Consider the following 21,616-nt stretch of genomic DNA (forward strand, 5'->3'; position numbering starts at 1 on the left):
GTATGGTGGATTACGGTAAAAAGGAGAAAGTGAATACAAAGTGAAACTACTTGCACAAACAGAAAGAGAAAGTGATCTGCATTACCAACAAACACTGTCTGCCTGCGTCCATTCATGAGAATGGACAGTTTGTTGCTGGTCATTCCCACATAGGAAGCTTCACCGTGTAGGTAGGTCAATTGGTGAATCACGGCGTGCTTTCGCACATGGTTCTGTCTTTGATCGTGTACACCTTCCGGGTTAAAGGACTGGAGTAGGTGGTGGTGGGAGGGTGCATGGGACAGGTTTTACACCAGGGGCGGTTACTAGGGTAGGAGCCGCTCTTACCTCACCTGTCATTCAACATCATCTTTGCCTCTGTACTTCCACCTCGACTGACATCTCTGCCCAAATTCTTTGCCTTTACATATGTCTGCTTGTGTCTGTATATGTGTGGATGGATATGTGTGTGTGCACAAGTGTATGCCTGTCCTTTTTTCCCCCTAAGGTTAGTCTTTCTGCTCCTGGGATTGGAATGACTCCTTACCTTCTCCCTTAAAACCCACTTCCTTTTGTTTTTCCCTCTCCTTCCCTGTTTCCTGATGAAGCAACCATTGGTTGCAAAAGCTTAAATTTTGTATGTGTGTTTGTGTTTGTTTGTGTGTCTATCAACATACCAATGCTTTCGTTTGGTAAGTTGCATCATCTTTGTTTTAAGCTATATTTTTCCCACGTGGAATGTTTCCCTCTATTATATCATTAATTTGAACCCAACAATTACGTTTGTTATTGTCACTGTTGCATTTCGAATTCTTTTCTGTCATCTCACATTCTCTTTCTGTTTGTGCACGTAGTCTCACTCTGTATTCACCTTCTCCTTTTTACCGTACTCCACCGTACAATTTTATCTTGCCTATATAGACTCAATAATACGTAACCCACTTAAAAACCATAACCAAAAAATTATTTCCGTTTTCAACACTCCCGCTGCTATACATTACACCGTTCCCAGTTCACAAACAGTTCTTTTCACCTATTAAACAACCATTTTGGCTAGTTCTAACCACTTTTGCTTTATTTCCATTTCCGTTTTTCCCACATCACTGATCATTTTTAGCCGCTTCCCACAGGTTTTAATGTCATTATTTCTTCGTCAGACAATTGTTAGCCTCATTTTCATAATCTTTCACCACAAAACTTCTCCTTTTAATACATTTACATGCAGTTTTTTCGACATTTTCCCAAATTTTTCCGCTGTTTAACGTGTTTTGGCGGCAACACAATCACCTGACCTTTGTGCACATCTTTGTTTACCAACCCAATTTCACCACAGGATCAACATAGCTCTGCTTTTACCAACACTTTTTCGACTTTTTTCGCACCAGATCTCCTGTTGCTTTCTATTTCACCATATGTCTCCCCATATATTTTTATTTTCATTTTTATTTCAGCCTCATGTCACACTTACCACCTTCTAATACCATGTCACCCTCACAACATCACCACAACGACCCCATTGAGTTTTATTTACATTCCCTCCACAAACATGCCTTTCCCCTAGACAGATTACACTCCCATATTTTATTTACTCACACTTATCTGACATTTGGCACTACCCCCAAAGGCCTCACCCTTAAAGTTCTCATCTCTGGCTGCAATCCTTCTTTCCATCAGCCCCTATACCGGTTCCAAACTGAACAATCCACAGCCCTTACCCACCTAATCCTTCACCTACACACCAACTCAGCCAATGAACACACCCATCAACTCCTATCCTTAATAAGAGTCCTCAATCTTTCCTCACCCACATCCACTCCAGCTGTTCAGAGCGTCCTCCTACAGGCCAACCGCAAATTAGAACAGCATGCCAACCTCCACCTCCAAAAACTATCCAATCTCCTGTTTTCCCACCTCCAGAAAGGCAACTCACTCACCCTCCACAACGTTTCCAGCAAACCTCAACCTCTTCTCATTGCACACAGACCCAGTCTCTCCCATCTACTCTATCTCCGACTTCCAGCTCCACTCCCCCCAAAACCTCAAAATTCTAATCAACACAATCCGGAACCACAACACCCTAATTCAGTAGTTAACCTTTCCTCCAAACCTCTCTCCAAATCCGAAACCTCTGTCCTATCCAAAGGCCTTACCTTCAGCCCTACTCCCAGATTCAACCAAACAACCCTCGTCAAAAATTTACTGTCCTACACTCATACTCTCTGCTGGAAATATCACTTTGCCTGAAGAAAAATAATCCTAATCCTACTCCTAATGATCCAATTCCCCAAGACACTATTCATATTGAACCCTGCCTGGAACAGTTCTGTCCTCCGTCGCAGCGGGACCGACCTCCTCTTCCTCCAAATCTCCTACACTCCTGAAAAAACCTTGGGACCAGTTCTTTCATTTCTTGTGTGTCTTCGTCCTGCATCTCTTACATTATGAAATGCATACACAAACACTTCTCACTCTTAAAACTGATAGATGCACTTTTCACAACACCTTTCTGATTCACCCACAGATTCTGGAGAATCTCAGCATTCTCCCACTTCCAAACATATAGACATGAGAGGCAACAGTACTTCCTTTCCTGCATGGATTCCTTGTGCCAGATGGATCATGCAGTTGATTGTAACATGCTAAATTACCCATATTTTTTCCAATAATGATGCAGAATAAACTTTCTCTAGCTTTAGCACTGGAATAGCTCCCATTTCTGGAAGCTCTCGCTATCAGACACAGACAAAATTTCAGGCACATCTGACTGTGCTACAACAGTTTCAAATTCAGATACCATCTCTTCAGTTTCATTTGAGTCTTCTGTTTCAGGTCCTGTATTAGCTTCTTACGGTGAGCTTTCTGCAAACACATGATTAGATACTTACGGCTTCTTATAGTGCCCTACTTCTGTGATATATACTATTCCAACCTGATAATAACAAATTTTGTCTCCTAAATAACCTCTTTTGCACATTCTTTTAAATTCTCACTTTCTCCTTCAGAAGATAGCTTAGATTCTTCTGTACTCCCACATTTTTCACACATTTTGTGTTGATGCTGTTCACTTCCTCCATAAGCTCACTGTCCAGAATTTGAGTTAGCACTCATATATTTTTCCATTTTATATTGTGTAAGTCATTAATTATATTGTTCAGTACATTATCTGGAATATGTGCTATTACATTAGGTTTCAAAACTAAAATGGCTTCAAAATTTCTTTCTTACATTGGATTTTTCAATTTCCTTCTTGTGGGTACCATACATTGGCTTTCCACCTTCTCCAGTGATCCAAACTTGCCAAAAGTTCACACTTAAAATCTTTCAGCCACTCCTTCACAAATATCTCCCCTAAATGCTAAATCATCATCATAGATTTCAGCAATCTGAAGGACTTATTGAGAAAAAGCTGAAACAATACGAAACCAATAACTTACACTCAAACTGTAAAACATGAATTGTGCTCAGCCTTAGCATATAATTTACTGTTTTTCTTTGACAAGCAGCCAATTATGATGTTAAAATTGATGCAACAGTTGATCTCTCCCATGGGTAAAGATGCAAAGTTTATGTCTCTGGCTGGTAAAGGTATGATTGCTGGTGCTTCCAGCCAAAGAAGATGCAGTTCTGTGTGGCGATTTCAATCCTGGCAAAGGTGTCACCAGCTGAAATATTCCTTTTATTTATATATAAAGCTTCCATGGCGTCATGTGAAATCACACTCACAGCAATGGCCAGATTCTCTGTAGGCAGTGTGCAGAATGTGAGACCAATGACATGATTCACTGCTCAATCAGATTAAATAATGGTAATCAGCCACACTTTGACCTGCAAGACAGGGTTATTCTCACAAATCTGACTACCACCTAACTACTTCCAGGTATTATTCCAGGATCCAATGAGTGGGTTGAAATGTGTCATGACTAACAGTTCACTAAATCACTTTCAACTTGCTATTAGCAATTGCCATTGATAATTACCTGACAACCAAATGGGAATACAGTTCAGTATCAACCAGGAGAAGCTCACTATAAAAGCATCACTATTGGATTTGCACTATGCAGATGTAGTTTTCACTATGTAACAAAAACCTCTAGCCAAGTCCTTCAGTTTTTATGTAACTACCACCTCCAATTAGCTAAAATCTCCAATTTTCATATAGATGTAACTTACCACACACATTCATACTTATTACTCCTCACAACTCATAAAGCATGACTGGAAAATGCCTAAGCAAAAATCACTTGCCAGCCATGAGAATACACTACAAATACTGTCAGTTTTCTGTATTGCACTCAGTCCCAGTATTGATAATGATGGATATAAAACACAGATTTCCAGAATACAGATCAAAAATACCAACTACACCTCTGAGGACACATGTCTTCCCTACAAAACATTTAAGATGTTATGCTGTAGAAATATCTCCAATATTAGGTTGATTGATAAGATAAGAAGTCAGGAGGTCTTTCACAGACTCAGTGAGGAGAGGAACGTGTGTAAAATATTGACAATAAGAAGAGACAGTATGACAGACATTATGTTAAGATATCAGGAATAATTTCCACAGTGTTAGAGGGAAATGGTAAAAAAGAGATTGAAATGTATCCAAAAAAACAATTGGAGTGCTGCTCTGAAATGGGTGTGGAGAGGAAGTTGTGATAGACCATATCAAATGATTCAGAGTATAAAGAGAGTTTTACAGAGAGACAGACACAGAGAGAGAGAGAGAGAGAGAGAGAGAGAGAGAGAGAGAGAGAGAGAGAGAGAGAGAGAATCCTAATAAAGCAAGCTTTTGTTTATTTCAGAAGTTGAAAGTGCTCTTCCTTCAATTTTGTAGAGAATTAGATAAATATATATTTTTTATTTAAGCAGTGATAGAAGTAAAACTTTATTTCTCATATGGATTCCTTTCTCTGTGACCAATTTGCTTAAATTTCTGCCTTTTAGTACCCTTTTGTTTGTAGAAAACGCAATACTTAAATGAAGAAATGACCACACTTTACCTTTTCATTACACTTTAGATCCAGTGGTTCCATGATTTCAGAGTCTAACATCCCATTTTATAATTTTATTTTTTGTGAGTCCTCCCTCTTTGTCATTCAACATCTTTTACCATTATTTGCACATTCAAAATAATTTCAGTAGCACATGATTTGAGTTTTCCTTAAATGCATGTCATGGGTCAGTATATACACCAGCATATCCACCAAAGGGAAGTAAGTATGAGATGAGGAAAGATCAAAGCATTTTTCTGGTTAAAGTGCTTTTTTTTTCATTCTAAACATAGCTTCGCTCCTCAGATGTCTGAACTATAAACTGTTCATATTATTGTAATGCATAATTTTAATAATCACATTTTTAATTTTTTACATACATTTACATCAAAAACTGTCTCTCATGATACTAAATTGACATTTTACTACATTAATAAAAGTTACAGAGACTGAATTGTTATTGTTTTTCTTCACTTTTCAGGAAACATAATGAAGAAAAAGAACATTATCCTGCTATCTACCAATGGAAGTGTAGATGTGAAAGAACCAAAAAATTTAATTCGTTCTGATACTGACAGGTATGTCTCTAAAGCTACATGGCAAGATGGTACATAATATGAATTTAGTAGTTTCATAAATAGGCAAACAAACTAGACTAAAAACTTTGCAAATTTTTGGACAAATCCTTCTTCAGAACTGAATAGTAAACTCAAACATATCATTATAGCTACAATGTGCTTGTACAGTTGCTTGGCTGGTGGGTTGATTGTCTGACAGAAGGCATCCAGAAAATGTTTGATCCTTCAACTTACAAGCTCTTCCTTGATGATTCCATCCAAAAGTGTTCAGGATAACCTGTCCCTGCTCAAATCCTGAGGCCCATCTCAGAAGATTTACCCAGAATCATTCTCCCTCCTCACCCCCCCCCCCCCCCTCCAACCACCCAACACATCCTCCTTTACATGCTTCTCAAAATCCATAAATCTGACAATCCCAAATTCCACAAAGAGGATCTCAGCTCTTGTTAACCAATACCTCAACTAGATGCCCTCAGTTCCCACATCAGATAGGAATGACTTCCCAACTATCAGCCAATCCCACACAATCACCAAGGATACCCATATGGAAACTTTTATGCCAGCCTGTTTAATGACCATCTAGAGGAAATGTTCCCAGATACCCAAAATCCCAAACACCAAGATGGATTCATGTTTACTGACAATATCTTCATGATCTAGACCCAGGATGAAGACACTATATCCAAATTCTTCTGCAGCTGCAACATCTCCTCCATCTGCTCCACCAGGTTCTCCTCAGGTCAGTGCCCCACCTTCCTGGACATTGACCTCCACTTTTCTTATGACTCCATCAAAGCCTCTGTCCATATCAAGCTCACTAATCAACAACAGATCATGCAGTCTGATACCTGCTATCCCATCCATGCCAAAGCGTCACTTCAGTATAGTCTGGTTGCCTGAGGATAGTTCATCTGTAGTGTCAAGTGGTCACCAAAGGGTAGTTCATCTGTAGTGTCAAGCAGTCCCTTTTCTAGTATGCTGAAGCCTTCACTGACCCAGACATAATCTGCAGACAAATATCCTTTGCCATATGCTCTGATAGCATCCAGGAACCAAGTGCAAAGGAACACCAACTTTGTCACAATGTCATCCGGGAGCGGAAAGACTTCCCTTAGGGGGAAAAAAAGGACAGGTGTAGACTCGCGCACACACACACATGCACACATATCCATACGCACATACACAGACACAAGCAGACATATTTAGGCAAAGAGTAAGGGCAGAGATGTCAGTCGAGGCGGAAGTACAGAGGCAAAGAAGTTGTTGAAAGACAGGTGAGGTATGAGCGGCGGCAACTTGAAATTAGCGGAGGTTGAGGTCTGGCAGATATCGAGAAGAGAGGATATACTGAAGGGCAAGCTCCCATCTCCAGAGTTCGGATAGGTTGGTGTTGGTGTTAAGTATCCAGATAACTCGGACGGTGTAACACTGTGCCAAGATGTGCTGGCTGTGCACCAAGGCATGTTTAGCCACAGAGTGATCCTCATTACCAACAAACACTGTCTGCCTGTGTCCATTCATACGAATTGACTGTTTGTTGCTGGTCATTCCCACATAGAAAGCGTCACAGTGCAGGCAGGTCAGTTGGTAAATCATGTGGGTGCTTTCACACATGGCTCTTCCTTTGATCGTGTACACCTTCCGGGTTACAGGACTGAAGTAGGTGGTGGTGGGAGGGTGCATAGGACAGGTTTTACACCGGGGGCGGTTGCAAGCGTAGGAACCAGAGGGTAGGGAAGGTGGTTTGGGGATTTCTGAGAGATGAACCAAGAGGTTACGAAGGTTACGTGGACGGCGGAAAGACACTCATGGTGGAGTGGGGAGGATTTCATGAAGGATGGATCTCATTTCGGGGCAGGATTTTAGGAAGTCATATCCCTGCTGGAGAGCCACATTCAGAGTCTGATCCAGTCCCGGGAAGTATCCTGTCACAAGTGGGGCACTTTTAGGGTTCTTCTGTGAGAGGTTCTGGGTTTGAGGGGATGAGGAAGTGGCTTTGGTTATTTGTTTCTGTACCAGGTTGGGAAGATAGTTGCGGGATGCGAAAGCTGTTTTCAGGTTGTTGGTGTAATGGTTCAGGGATTCAGGACTGGAGCAGATTCGTTTGCCACGAAGGCCTAGGCTGTAGGGAAGGGAGTGTTTGATATGGAATGGGTGGCAGCTGTCATAATGGAGGTACTGTTGCTTGTTGGTGGATTTGATGTGGACGGATGTGTGAAACTGGCCATTGGACAGATGGAGGTCAACGTCTAGGAAAGTGGCATGGGATCTGGAGTAGGACCAGGTGAATCTGATGGAACCAAAGGAGTTGAGGTTGGAGAGGAAATTCTGGAGTTGTTCTTCACTGTGAGTCCAGATCATGAAGATGTCATCAATAAATCTGTACCAAACTTTGGGTTGGCAGGCTTGGGTAACCAAGAAGGCTTCCTCTAAGCGACCCATAAATAGGTTGGCATATGAGGGGGCCATCCTGGTACCCATGGCTGTTCCCTTTAATTGTTGGTATGTCTGGCCTTCAAAAGTGAAGAAGTTGTGGGTCAGGATGAAGCTGGCTAAGGTGACGAGGAAAGAGGTTTTAGGTAGGGTGGCAGGTGATCGGCGTGAAAGGAAGTGCTCCATTGCAGCGAGGCCCTGGACGGGCGGATATTCGTGTATAGGGAAGTGGCATCAATGGTTACAAGGATGGTTTCTGGGGGTAACAGACTGGGTACGGATTCCAGGCGTTCGAGAAAGTGGTTGGTGTCTTTGATGAAGGATGGGACACTGCATGTAATGGGTTGAAGGTGTTGATCTACGTAGGCAGAGATACGTTCTGTGGCGGCTTGGTAACCAGCTACAATGGGGCGGCCAGGATGTTTGGGTTTGTGAATTTTAGGAAGTAGGTAGAAGGTAGGAGTGCGAGGTGTCTGTGGGGTCAGGAGTTTGATGGAGTCAGGTGAAAGGTTTTGTAGGGGGCCTAAGGTTCTGAGAATTCCTTGAAGCTCCACCTGGACATCAGGAATGGGATTACCTTTGCAAACTTTGTATGTAGAGTTGTCTGAAAGCTGATGCAGTCCCTCAGCCACATACTCCTGACGATCAAGTACCACGGTCGTGGAACCCTTGTCAGCCGGAAGAATGATGATGGATCGGTCAGCTTTCAGATCACGGATAGCCTGAGCTTCAGATGTGGTGATGTTGGGAGTAGGATTAAGGTTTTTCAAGAAAGATTGAGAGGCATACAAGTATGTGCGGATGGATATGTGTGCGTGTGTGTGTGTGCGAGTGTACACCTGTCCTTTTTTTCCCCCTAAGGGAAGTCTTTCCGCTCCCGGGATTGGAATGACGCCTTACCCTCTCCCTTAAAACCCACATCCTTTCGTCTTTCCCTCTCCTTCCTGAAGAAGCAACCATCGGTTGCGAAAGCTAGTAATTCTGTGTGTGTGTTTGTGTGTTTTGTTTATTGTGCCTGTCTGCCGGCGCTTTCCCGCTTGGTAAGTCTTGGAATCTTTGTTTTTAATATATTTTTCCCATGTGGAAGTTTCTTTTATATATATATATATATATATATATATATATATATATATATATATATATATATATATAAAATAGAAAGGAACTTCCACATGGGAAAAATATATTAAAAACAAAGATTCCAAGACTTACAAAGCGGGAAAGCGCCGGCAGACAGGCACATGAACAAAACACACAAACACACACACAGAGTTACGAGCTTTCACAACTGGCAGTTGCTTCATCAGGAAAGAGGGAAGGAGAGGGAAAAATGAAAGGATGTGGGTTTTAAGGGAGAGGGTAAGGAGTCATTCCAATTCCGGGAGCGGAAAGACTTCCCTTAGGGGAAAGAAAGGACAGATGTACACTCGCACACACACACACGCACACACACACACACACATATCCATCCGCACATACACAGACACAAGCAGACATATTTCACTATATCGATATGTGTGTGTGTGTGTGTGTGTGTGTGTGTGTGCGAGTGTACATCTGTCCTTTTTTTCCCCTAAGGGAAGTCTTTCCGCTCCCAGGATTGGAATGACTCCTTACCCTCTCCCTTAAAACCCACATCCTTTCGTCTTTCCCTCTCCTTCCTGAAGAAGCAACCATCGGTTGCGAAAGCTAGCAATTCTGTGTGTGTGTTTGTGTGTTTTGTTCATGTGCCTGTCTGCCGGCGCTTTCCCGCTTGGTAAGTCTTGGAATCTTTGTTTTTAATATATATATATATATATATATATATATATATATATATATATATATATATATATATATATATATGCATGCACTCATGATGTACCTATTAACAATGCAGTACTTCAACTATTCAGTGACTTGTTATATTTACTATTTAAATTACTTATATTCACCCATTGACCCATGATAATTAAACTATAAAAATGACTGCCTCACTTCTAATAAGATGCATCAGGACAGAATTCTACTTAGTGTGTTACCTCACTAAACATCACAGCTGACAGTGTTGCCTACATTCATCTCATTTACTGTCATCCTCAATATTCCTAAGAATACAAAGTGTCCTATGTTATCAACTGACTGCCACAGCAATAAAAGGAGAAGAACAATAAAAAAGTGATTGCATTCCTTTCTTATTACTGTCTTGCTGTGACTATCTGGAATCATAGTAACACATTCATTCATTTACCATATTCTTTAGATAAAATCATAAGCTTCAGGGATACAGACCAAGTAAAGGTACAAATAAGCAATGAGAAGAAGCTGTTTGAAACAAATTCTGTAAGCCACACTAACTGTGAATGAAACTAATTCCTTTGAAGTGTGATAGGACTTCTGACTGTCCAGTGTCTGTGATATTTTTACTTATCACTTTTGAAGTAAAATTTTCCAAAAGACATACCCTCCAAACAACAACTGATACAGTTGCAACAGTTAATGGGGAGAGGGGGGGAGGTTGCAGCATGGACAATTTAAAGAATTAAATGCATTTTCAGGTTTCTAACAGAACATTGGAGGTTTAAGAAGCCTGATAATTAATCTAATGTTACCGGCAATGCACACGCCACCACTATCAGCCAGGATGATTGCTTCTGCCCTGCCCCTTGAAGGCACATGCAGGAACTATGAGTTACAATCTACTGGTATCATAATGAGACAGAATCAGGAAAGTTCATTCAGTATTAACAGTCTTTATTCTGCAAGACTTCCTTGCAGAGACATCCATGGCAATCATTGCTACTTCAACATAACTCTCAGTAGTATGCTTAGCTTAGTTGAATTGAAAATATGGACTAATGAGCCAGTTGTTGTCTTAGTGCAGGAACTGGGCACAGTGAGATGACCTTACTTACACACAAAAGGCTTCCCAGCAGCCAGTGAGCTCACATGGCTGCAGCCGTGAACAGCATGTCAGGCACACTGATGCCTTGCACGAAACTCAGAGCCCCTGGAGTCACCTGGAGTGACAGATGAAGACATCCTAGAGCAGGTGCTCACTAGGTGGCACTGGCTCAAGACTCACAACCATCACATCTAGTAGTGCCTTAGAGACCAGCAGGTAGCTCACTATGCTGCTAGGGAAATTTGAAGCTGCTTGGCCTCACATTGGACTGATGGCTTATGTGGAGACTGTCTTGGTGTCAGCTTCATCCAGAAGTCCAGGAACCATGCTGGGTGTTGGGCATTTATGGCTGCTCTGGCCAGTTATGTTGTGACAGGAATGTGCCTCCTGGTTGCATAGATGGCTTTGGAAGCACAGCTTTGTGCCATGACATGTGAAAGTGTAGCACATCATTGTGGCAGACAGTTATATTGCAGTATCCTATCCCAGCAGTATTCTAACATCCAACAGCAGGACTTCATAGGTGGCTTGCCTACATGTCCTATAAAGGTTGCAATGTCTGGTCTGTGATTGATGCAACAATATTCCTTCCCACCTTAGGATAATTCAGTCCTCCAAATGCAAGGCTCCTTCTAAAATTGTGAATAACTTGAAATAACACAGTACTATTGGTCAGTCCAGTTCTGTAGCCCCTGTTACTGTTGCTGTAAGCTGAAAAGTCAGCCTGGAGTTGCCACACTTTGTTCTTTTCATAGCATCCTATTGTTCCATAGTTCTAAGTATTCTGTTCCCCTTGAACCTCCCTACGTACTACAATTCAGTTGTACATGGCATATGCGGTCCTGCCTTCTGAAAATATGGCTGTGTTGTGAGATGTCCCCTAGGACATTCTTGCACACCTGTCTCTCCAGAAACAACTCCATTTTGTATGTCTCTGTGACAGTTCAGACCAACATGGAATGGCAATCCATAAACTGCTTCCACTGTTCGTTCTAATTCTACAACCTGAGAATACCCATAGGTGTATTTCACTTACACTATACATATAACAATGCTAAACTAACACCATCTCCTATCACATAAAGTTTATTCTGAAACAAAATGAACCCCAAAATTACCATATTACAAGGGTGATTCAAATGAAAACCTTAAAATCCCATAAAATTTTGAAAAGTTTTATGATGGAATTTGGTAAGTGGCAGTAGTGGTCCCTGAGGTTCAGAAAGTGATCAACAGGTGACAGATTGATGCTATAATGCAGGAGAAGGCAGCAGCATCCACATCAAGATGACCAATGCAGGCGAAGACAGCAGCATCAACTACAAGATAACTTTCCCACTGTCAACATGTACCCTGATAGAGCAGTGATCTGTGATGCTAGTTTTGTATAGTGAAGGTGTCAAACCAAATAAAATTCATCACAGAATGATGGCACAGTATGGTATTATGTTTGTTGTTGGAGAAAGTGTATGTGTGGTGTAGGAAGTTTAAAAGTGCTGTAAATTTTATGGAGGATGCCCCAAGACCATCGTGTAGTGATGGACAAGAACATTTTGTTGGTGGAGGAGCTTGTAAAGGAAAACATATACATAACTCTGAATGACACAGACACTATTTGGAAGATTAGTATTGGTTCAGCATAGAACATTGTACCCAATGTACTGCACCTCAATAAGATGACTGCAAGATGGGTGCCGTGTCAGTTGACTGGTGAATTGAAAGACCATCACGTCAGTGCCCGTGAAGAAAAAAATTTGCAAACTTGTGGTATGTTCCTGTGTGACCAAACTGCTGAGGTCATCAGTCCCTAGCCTTACACACTACTTAATCTGACTTAAACTAACTCACGCTAAGGACAACACACACATCCATGCCCAACGGAGGACTCAAACCACTGATGGGGGCAGCTGTTCGATCTGTGGCAAGGCAACTCAGAATGTGCAGCTACCCCATGTGGCGCCTGTGAAGGACTTTTCCATCCTTTCCATGTTCAAGGCTATGTATATCTGGTAAAAATCATTGTTAGCAATGAAACTTTGGTCCACTGTCACCAACCAGAAATGAAAAGATCAAACAAGGCATAAGAAATTGCACACTCAACCATCTGCTGGAAAAGTCATGTTCATTCTCTTTTGGTATGCAAATGGAGCAATTTTGGAGTATTACACAGATATGGGAGTGATGATAACCAGTATTTCTTATACAGACATGCTAAAAAATTGACTTTACCCATTGCAATCATCAGGAGTAATTGATAATGACTTTTGACTTCAGGGGTACTGCAACAATAACAATAGCCAACTACATACAGCCCATAATACAGTTGAGACTATTCAAGAAATTAGATTTGAATGTCTGGTGCATCCTCCTTATTCACTAGAATTCACTCCTAGTGACTGTCATCTGTTTGATGCACTCAAAGAATCAATGCAAGGCAGGCATTTCAGAAATGGTAAAGAGGTGAAAACCACAGTGCATGACTGGCTGTATACATGATCAAAAAAATTCTGTCATCATGATACATATTGCCATTTTGTCATTTGAGACAGTTAGTGGAACTGTGGACATTAGAAAACAGAGTGCCATGTGGAGGAATTAAAACATTTCTAATGTATTCTTCTGTTTAAGTTCAATTGAGCGCTGACGGCAGTGGTGGCAGCCAGAAACATTTGTGCTGTGTATGAGGATAATGCCATTTGCGAGAGCATGGCAAGAAAATGTTTGTTATTTTTTTCATTTTATGGAGGATTGTTTTGGCATTAATCACTCTCCACACACAGGAAGACATTTGGGGATTGACAGAGATTGTTCAGGTGCATTAATCCACAATGATCTCTGTCATTGTACTCAAGAATTGGCAAATGTAATGAACTGTCATCATTCCACCATTGTCCAACATTTGCATACAGTGGGGAAGGTCCAAAAATCAGGTGTAAGAGTACCACATGCTCTAAGCCAAAATCACCAAAATCAGTGGGTGACCATATGTGTACCTCTGTTTGCTCATCATCAATTGGCTCATGAACAACACTGACCATTCCTATCCTGTATTGTTACTGATGGTGAGAAATGGTGTCTGCTGACATAAGGAAAACAGAGGGATGGTTGAGCCCAAATAAAGTAGCAACTCCCTGTATAAAGGCCTGGGCAAATTCTCAAAAGAAATGTGCACCTGGTGGAACAATGACTACATGGTGTTCTACAAATTGGTTCCCTGAGGTGTAACCATCACTACAGACATTTACTATGAACAACTGAGAAGTCTTGTAGATTTAGTCCAAGGACAATGAACAGAACACTATGTGTAGTGATGCTACTCCACAATAATTTGTGCCCACATTCTACTAGACAGACAAGAAACACTGTACAGGAAGTTATTCCACACCTACATTTTCCAATTGATCTAGTGCCCTCAGATTTTTGCCTTTTCTGCTCTCTATTGAACAGCTTCAAAGAACTTCCTTTATAAATAAAAATGCTTCCTGACCATCATACGATGATTTCTTCACACAAAAACTACACAGTTTCTACAGTTGCAGAACCAAAAAATTACCCTAGTGTTGGCAAATTTTTGTAAATAGTGAAGGAGAATTTATTATCTATGACTAAAGTCTCTGTTGTGTATATCTGTTGTGTTTATTGAACTTATTGAAAAACGCCATGAACTTATGTACAAACCCAAAACACAAAAATAAAAACAACACACCTCCACCATTTGTACATCATTTCCTCCACACATTTTCATTATCATTGCACATAAAATGAAAAAATGCACCTAATAAAACTCTATAAAGTTTTAAAGCCCTATACTTTCCTTTTTACATTGACCAACTCTAGGTCTCGATGCAAAAGACAATGATTGCACAATTTGCAAAGGAGCAGTCAGCTTCACTCAGTATGCCTTCTTCTCCTTTCTATCTCCTCTCCCCTTTCTGGGGCTGATGCTGGAATGATGATAAAGATTCCAGAGCACCCCATAATGGTCAGATTTGCCTGAAGTGAAAGACAGTAATATGGTCAGGAAGTTGCAGTTTCACATTCACCAGTGAGGTCATCTTGACTACTTGCTATGGACCCTGAAAACAAGTGAGGAATTTTTTTGTCTTGCACTTTAAGGTGTAAGGACTTAACTACATCACCCACTGTCCTGTACTGTATTCAGGTAACATAGCATTCCATTGTCCCACCTACTTCTGACCTTTCAGGGCCTTTGTATTTGCTTTTTGCACTTGATTCCACAGACTCCATAAACCTCTCATTATGACACAACTGGCTGTTGTGCTATATTAAACAATGCTGTCTCTCTCCTCTTATACTGCCCTAATTACTTTTCTTCCTGGTAACTATATAGAATGCAGACTGTGCCAAATCTGACTGAGAGTATTTATTAATGAATCACAGACTGTATACTTTATTATCTAAATTATTGCTTATTTCAAAGAGTTCAACTACAATCAGTTTTAGCAACTTACTATGAGTCACAACACAACATTAACCACTTTACACTGAAATCTTTCAACCTTCAGAATGTGGCATTGATAATGAGCCTGAAAACATTAGTGAGTGTGGTCAGTTAATGACAGACTCTAGCCAACTCCCCACTGCAACTTTTGTTTGATCAGAACCGATCAATATGAGAATGCAGCATAAAGTACATGCAGCAATAATTATAACTGAATCCATTTATTCCAAAAATGCACATCTCTCCCTTGAGCACAATTAGCAGTCATAACAAACCAATGTTGACTCACAAACACAGTCTGTGCTGAAATCAGCTGCTAGTCTGCAACACCAAGCGTGCACCCGAAACAATTACAATGAATGTATCAGAATGAATTGTAAACAGACAATTGTTACTCAAAAATGCTGGACCCTGCCAATCTACCAACAACTTCAATAACATAACACATAAGCTGTGATGAATGTAATTGATAAACTTATGCCAAATATCCCAAAGAATGACAAGTATGTTGATGTGGAAGGATTTAGGATCCTCACACATCCCTGCATCTCAGAAAATAAATTGCTGTGTGGAAATTCATGGTGACATGAAGTTTCAATGTGAAATTAATCAGTAAGAGGGGCTGCTCAAATGATAAACAAACCATAATGAAAAACTACGTAATGGTAAACTCACAGTCACATTAATTTTATCCACTTCATAGGATAAGTGAATATCATATCAATAGAAAATCTCTAACACATGGTATTCAAGAAAATGCTAGTGGCAAAAGGCAAACAATGCACCTATTTCCACACTGTATCCAGTATTGAGAACTATAACAATGAATGTGAATATCATTATTAATTAACAATCACATTTTAGTGCAAAATCCCTACCTCTTCCTTCATGGAAACAAATTCATAACTTGACTTTTAAGAAATGCTGTTAGCAAAATATTTTAACATAGCAATAAATGTCCTTTACAAAGGAACATAAATCAGTGCAACATGGACTACCTCATTAGTTTTTCTTTAAGCAATCTTTATTATGTTCAAAAGAATGTACATGGTTCAGCCACATTAATCTGACCACCATCTATGTTTGACATCAGCTTGCAACAACCACTCACAGATGTCAGGCAGCAGCACTAGCAGTGGAAGGTATATTAAATGTGTCAGTAGGGATATGGAAAACAGTGCAGTCATAGACATAATGCAGAAACAGAATGATTTATCTGATATCCAAAAGGGCATGATCATTGGCTTTCAGACCAACTACTACTCTGTAAATGTTGCTGCATGTGGGCCTGTGCATCACATCTGTGTGCAGCTGCAGCAAAGCAAACTTACATTTTTCTATACTGTGTGTCAGATGTGCTGTGTCATATCAATATTTATAGTCTACTAAAGGAACTGTAAATTCTCTTTTTGGCATATTCTCTGGTGTTACTTCTAGCTGACAATAGCCACTTCATAGATCCATCGGGAGAAATACCTGTATTGCCCCAGACTATCCAAAGCTTCCATTACACCTGGGATCAGATAAGCATCTGTATGCTTGAGACTATTGAGGTATCTGTATCCATAATTCAGCCAATACGCCTTTACACCGCGTGTGCCCTTTTCTGGCTCGATCACCAATGGTGCTCCCAAAGTTCTAGTACTTTCTTCAATAATGCTAAACCATAACCACTCATTGACCCTCTGGAAGCAGTATGTGTGGCAAACTGGCTGCAAATTGAGCTACCTCCTGAAAAAAGTACTCAGATTGGCCCATGGCAGAAAAATCTGACAGCTATGGTCAAATTAACCTCTTTTGGCATATGGAGCTACTAAGGCAGGAAGTAGAGGAGGAATGTAAACAAAATCTTACTTCTGCAGTGCAGGAGGCTATGATACTAAATAGTGGCTTGCAGGTAAAAAAATGTAATGTGCCCAACATTGATTTATATCTTTCTTGTGATGGCACATGGATGAAGCATGCTCACACTTCACTGTGAGAGGCATCTGTGATTAGTATCGATAATGACAAAATACTTGATCTTCAAGTGATAGGCAAGTACCATAATGTTCATGCTCTTGGGAAGAAATGTAACAGTACAGAAGAAGAGAATAAACAGCAGAGTAAATATAAAGAAATGTGCTGCAGGAGTCGTTCAGGATGGAAGCAGCTGGTATGAAACTTATATTTCAAAGAAGTGTTGAAAGATATGGGGTACAGTACATCAAGTCTGTTGGTGATTGTGATTCTAGTTCCTTTAAAACCGTCCTTGATAGTGATCCTTAAGGAGTTGATTGTAAGACTGAGAAGCTATAATGTATTGGACATATTTGAAAGAGGATGGGTGACAGGCTTCTGAAATTAAAAAGAGAACTCAGGGAAGAAAATTGAAAATGGTAATACCTTGGTGGCTCTAATAGGCTTACTAACAAAAAGATTATACTTTACAATTATATTAAGGTAAAACAGTAAGAGAAATTTGTAAAAGTGTGAAAGATATGCAAAGAGCTTGTGGGAACATTAGCATTGCTGGCCAGAGAAAATTACTCATAGTTTGGTTCACTGTGTGACTCAAATGTGCTATGTCATGTATTCTAGAATGTATAGAATTTCTATTCAATAAAGGGTGTTGTGTAATCTGTACTAATGTGTCATCTATCATTCACCATCACTACATACTGGAGTTCCACATTGGTGACCCCTAACTCTGAGTGAATGCTAAAATAGTGCAAATTCACATTGTAACAATGTGGCCACCACATCAACATTGTGTTACACTGACTGCAAATTTCATCAATCTCTTGTGCATCTCACCATCACTATACAGTACTCCTTATGTTGCCCAAGTGATTAAAAGTGACAGTAACACTTCTCACACTACAGCCTAAGCACAGTGCAATACAACTGACAATCTGCTTATTGGCTTCGTTACACACTCTGCCAGTGTAACATCTCCTCCACATTCTGTCAACATTTTCATGACTTGGATACCAATCCATGATGACCATGTTATGGCTGTTGTCATATGCATTGGATATGGTTCTGCTCATCTCATCCATGTCACATACTAGTCCATTCATTCTCCAGCCTTTAAAGCTGCCTGCATTTCTGCCCACTGTCAACCTGCAGTGTTCCCCACGCTGTGTGGACATATTCCAACCACATTATCAAACTGAACATCTGCCCCTGGTAGCTGAGTGGTCATTGCGAAGAAATGGGTGTTGTGTTGTCCTTATCATCATCATTTCATCCCCATCAACACACAAGTTGCCGAAGTGGCGCCAACTTGAAAGACTTGCACCAGGCGAATGGTCTACCTGACGGGAGGCCCTAGCCACATGTCATTTCCATTTACCAAATCAAAGAGTTAACTACTTCATGGCTCACACTACCACTGTTATGTACAGACAACCCATGCCTGTGGTTCACAATCATCAAAAGCATATTTGCTCCAATGCCATTTCACAGACGAGACAAGCACCTCTCTCTACTCAGCCATTTGGCACTCACACTGATGTTATCTATGACATCATCCTGGCACTACCATCTACAGGCAAATATAGGAGCGCCAAAACACCACTTTATGATGCCTTTTCTGGAATCTCAAAGAGTAACTACAAAAGATACTTTACAGTGAACATTTAAAGGATGGAAAGCCCTCCAAATTGTGGTGGCATCTTTGCAGCAAAATAGACCCATGTGTAATGCCTGACAAGGCACTGTAGACAATCTGGAACATCAGGTTCCCACCCCAGGTGAAGATGACTTTACTCGCCACTAGTAACCAGTCTCTTGATGCCCAATTGCCGTGGCCAACCACATATTCACTGTTTCTCAACTTAGGCACAGCATAAACAACATTCTCTGCACTGCCATGCATGAGACCTCCAGTAGCCACTGGCAGTCACCTAGTGTTCCAAGCCCCACCCAACACTCATGTCATGATGGTCACTGCCCTCTGTATTTAAGAAACAAACGCGGCTCCAGCTGTCACTCCCTGTACATCGGCAGCCATGCATTCACAGTCTCACCTCTATTGGTACCACACCTGCTTTGGTGACACCACATGACTCTATTATCAACCATGTGAGTACTAAAACTCACCTCATGGCCTATGAGAGGCACCCTGAGCTGTGAATGATGCATAAATTGCCTCGACACACACAAAGTTGGCACCTGCCCACCAGCTTCAGATGTCACTGCCAACAGTCAGCTATACGTCTTCAACAGCATCAGTAGACTAAGTTTCCTGGTCAACACCAGGTCACAGATGGGCACATCACTTCACATGCCTATCTTGCTTATATGTGAACATTTGCACCTTTGCTTGACAGCTGCTAATTGCTCTCCTATCACTGTGAGGGGTATCCAGGCATTGACTTTAGACCTCAGCTTTACTACAACCTTCACATGGTTGTTCATCACTGCTGACGCTATGGATCTGTTCCTGGGTGCTGATTTCCTATGGGTATTTCACCCTGTGCCCATATTGCATACAAAAAAACTCACCTACATGCCTCCTGACTGTGCTGCTGGTAGCACACATACACTGGCAGCCTCACTGCCCCAACACAACAACACCGACACTCCTTCGCCCTCAGCCACACCCACGCAATGGTACATACAACACTTACTACATATCTGTCAGCAGTAAATGGACACGCAAGACACACTTATTCATCTCTGACAGGATGGTGCATCCATATGCAGCTGCATCCAAACAGGACAGGCAGAACTCACAGAGACTCACTCCACCCTTGAGTGCTTCCATTCCTCACCTGTCATATATGCCTATAGACTAGAACCTGTCACCCAACACCTCAAGTCACCTGACACAGCCACTCCAAACCCATGCCAAACAATGCCTCCTGCTCCATGCTCATGTCTGGGCAAATTGGCCTCACCTGCATTGCACCTGTGCCTTCAAAGTACACTACAGCCTGTGTCGAGCCAGCACATGCACCCTGTGCTGCCTGCTGCACCATGACCAAACCTCTACAGCCTAATGATCATGCCATTCTTGTACACACACCACCTTCACATGGGCAGCCCAGCTCCAATCTGAGGCTGCTATCTGATGCCATCACCCCCTGGACTGAGCCAGCAGCTACATGCAGTGCAGCCACATCTAAGATTCTGCAGCTCACTGACCACACTGAACATGCACAGACTACCACCTTGCTCAGGCAATCTGGCTCCTGACATTAGGTACTCTTCCTGCTGCTCAGGACATCAACCTCCATGCAGCCTGTGCTGAGAAACTTTCAACCAGTGGCTCTACTTTGCATTATCTATTTATCTTGTGAACAATCAACAGTGGCATAGTCCACCACTTTAACACTACGCCTAGTCCATGAGTTAATCAGGACCACAGACATTTACCCCCAGCCCATCTCTCCATGTCAGAGGCAGCAGTGGACAAGTTCCTACAAGTTGGCATTATTCACCCATCAGATAGCAGCTGGGCCTCATCCATCTACCTTGTCCCTAAGAGGGATGGCACAGGCAAACTTTGCAGGAACTGCCATGTCTTGAATGCTTGCATAGTCATGAACAGTTATACAGTCCCTAATATCCAAGACTTCACACACTATCTTGCCAATGCTAAAGTGTTCAGTGTAGTTGATTGAAAGAAGATGTATCTGCAGAAACCAGTGTACAAAGATGACATTCACAAGACTGCCACAGCTACACTTTAAGGATATTTTGAGTTCCTTTTTATGCCTTATGAACTAAAAAATGCTGCACAAGCCTGGCAATATTATATAGACAGTCTGCTTTTTAAATTTTCTTTTTATTAAGCTAAGTCTGGTTATATCCTAGTTTTTTCGCCAGACATGGCTCACAATCTGCCCACCTCAAAACAGTTCTTGATGTTCTCTAAGCCAATGGTGCAGTATTCAGTACTGGCAAGTGTCAACTCTGTCAGGTGCAAGTCACCTCCTTGGGCTGTATTTTTAATGCTCCCACCATCTGCCCAACTGCAGAGGGCACCAAGCTGACTCATAATCTATTGCCACCGTCCGACTACCACAAGCTGTGCTGTTTCCTATCATCTCACTTGTCCCCTTGCCACTGCCCTGCAATAACCCTTAACACTGGTCATCATAGGCAAAAATACAACAAGTCACAGAGTAACCCCCCTATTACTAATCGGCCTACTACATTGTGATGTAACTGACCATGATCGCATATGCCTAATGAAATTTTACAATGAGTAAGGCTATCATTACTGAAGGAAAATAACACTGGTTTGTTGGAGGAAATTGTACAACAGATTCTCCTGAAGGAAGACTATTCTGAA

The 21,616-nt window shown here is 41.3% G+C and overlaps 1 protein-coding gene across 1 annotated transcript in view; it reads left to right on the forward strand.

Moving 5' to 3' along the window:
- The window catches only part of LOC126268030 (integrin alpha-4-like), a 568,589-nt gene that overhangs the window by 461,259 nt on the left and 85,714 nt on the right, over window positions 1-21,616 (forward strand). Inside the window, exon 21 of the mRNA XM_049973452.1 lies at window positions 5,455-5,551. Coding sequence (XP_049829409.1) covers window positions 5,455-5,551 — 97 coding nt within the window. The remainder of the gene's footprint in view (window positions 1-5,454; window positions 5,552-21,616) is intronic.

This window comes from Schistocerca gregaria, chromosome 4 (assembly GCF_023897955.1).
Source record: "Schistocerca gregaria isolate iqSchGreg1 chromosome 4, iqSchGreg1.2, whole genome shotgun sequence".
In the NCBI taxonomy this organism is placed as follows: domain Eukaryota; kingdom Metazoa; phylum Arthropoda; class Insecta; order Orthoptera; family Acrididae; genus Schistocerca; species Schistocerca gregaria.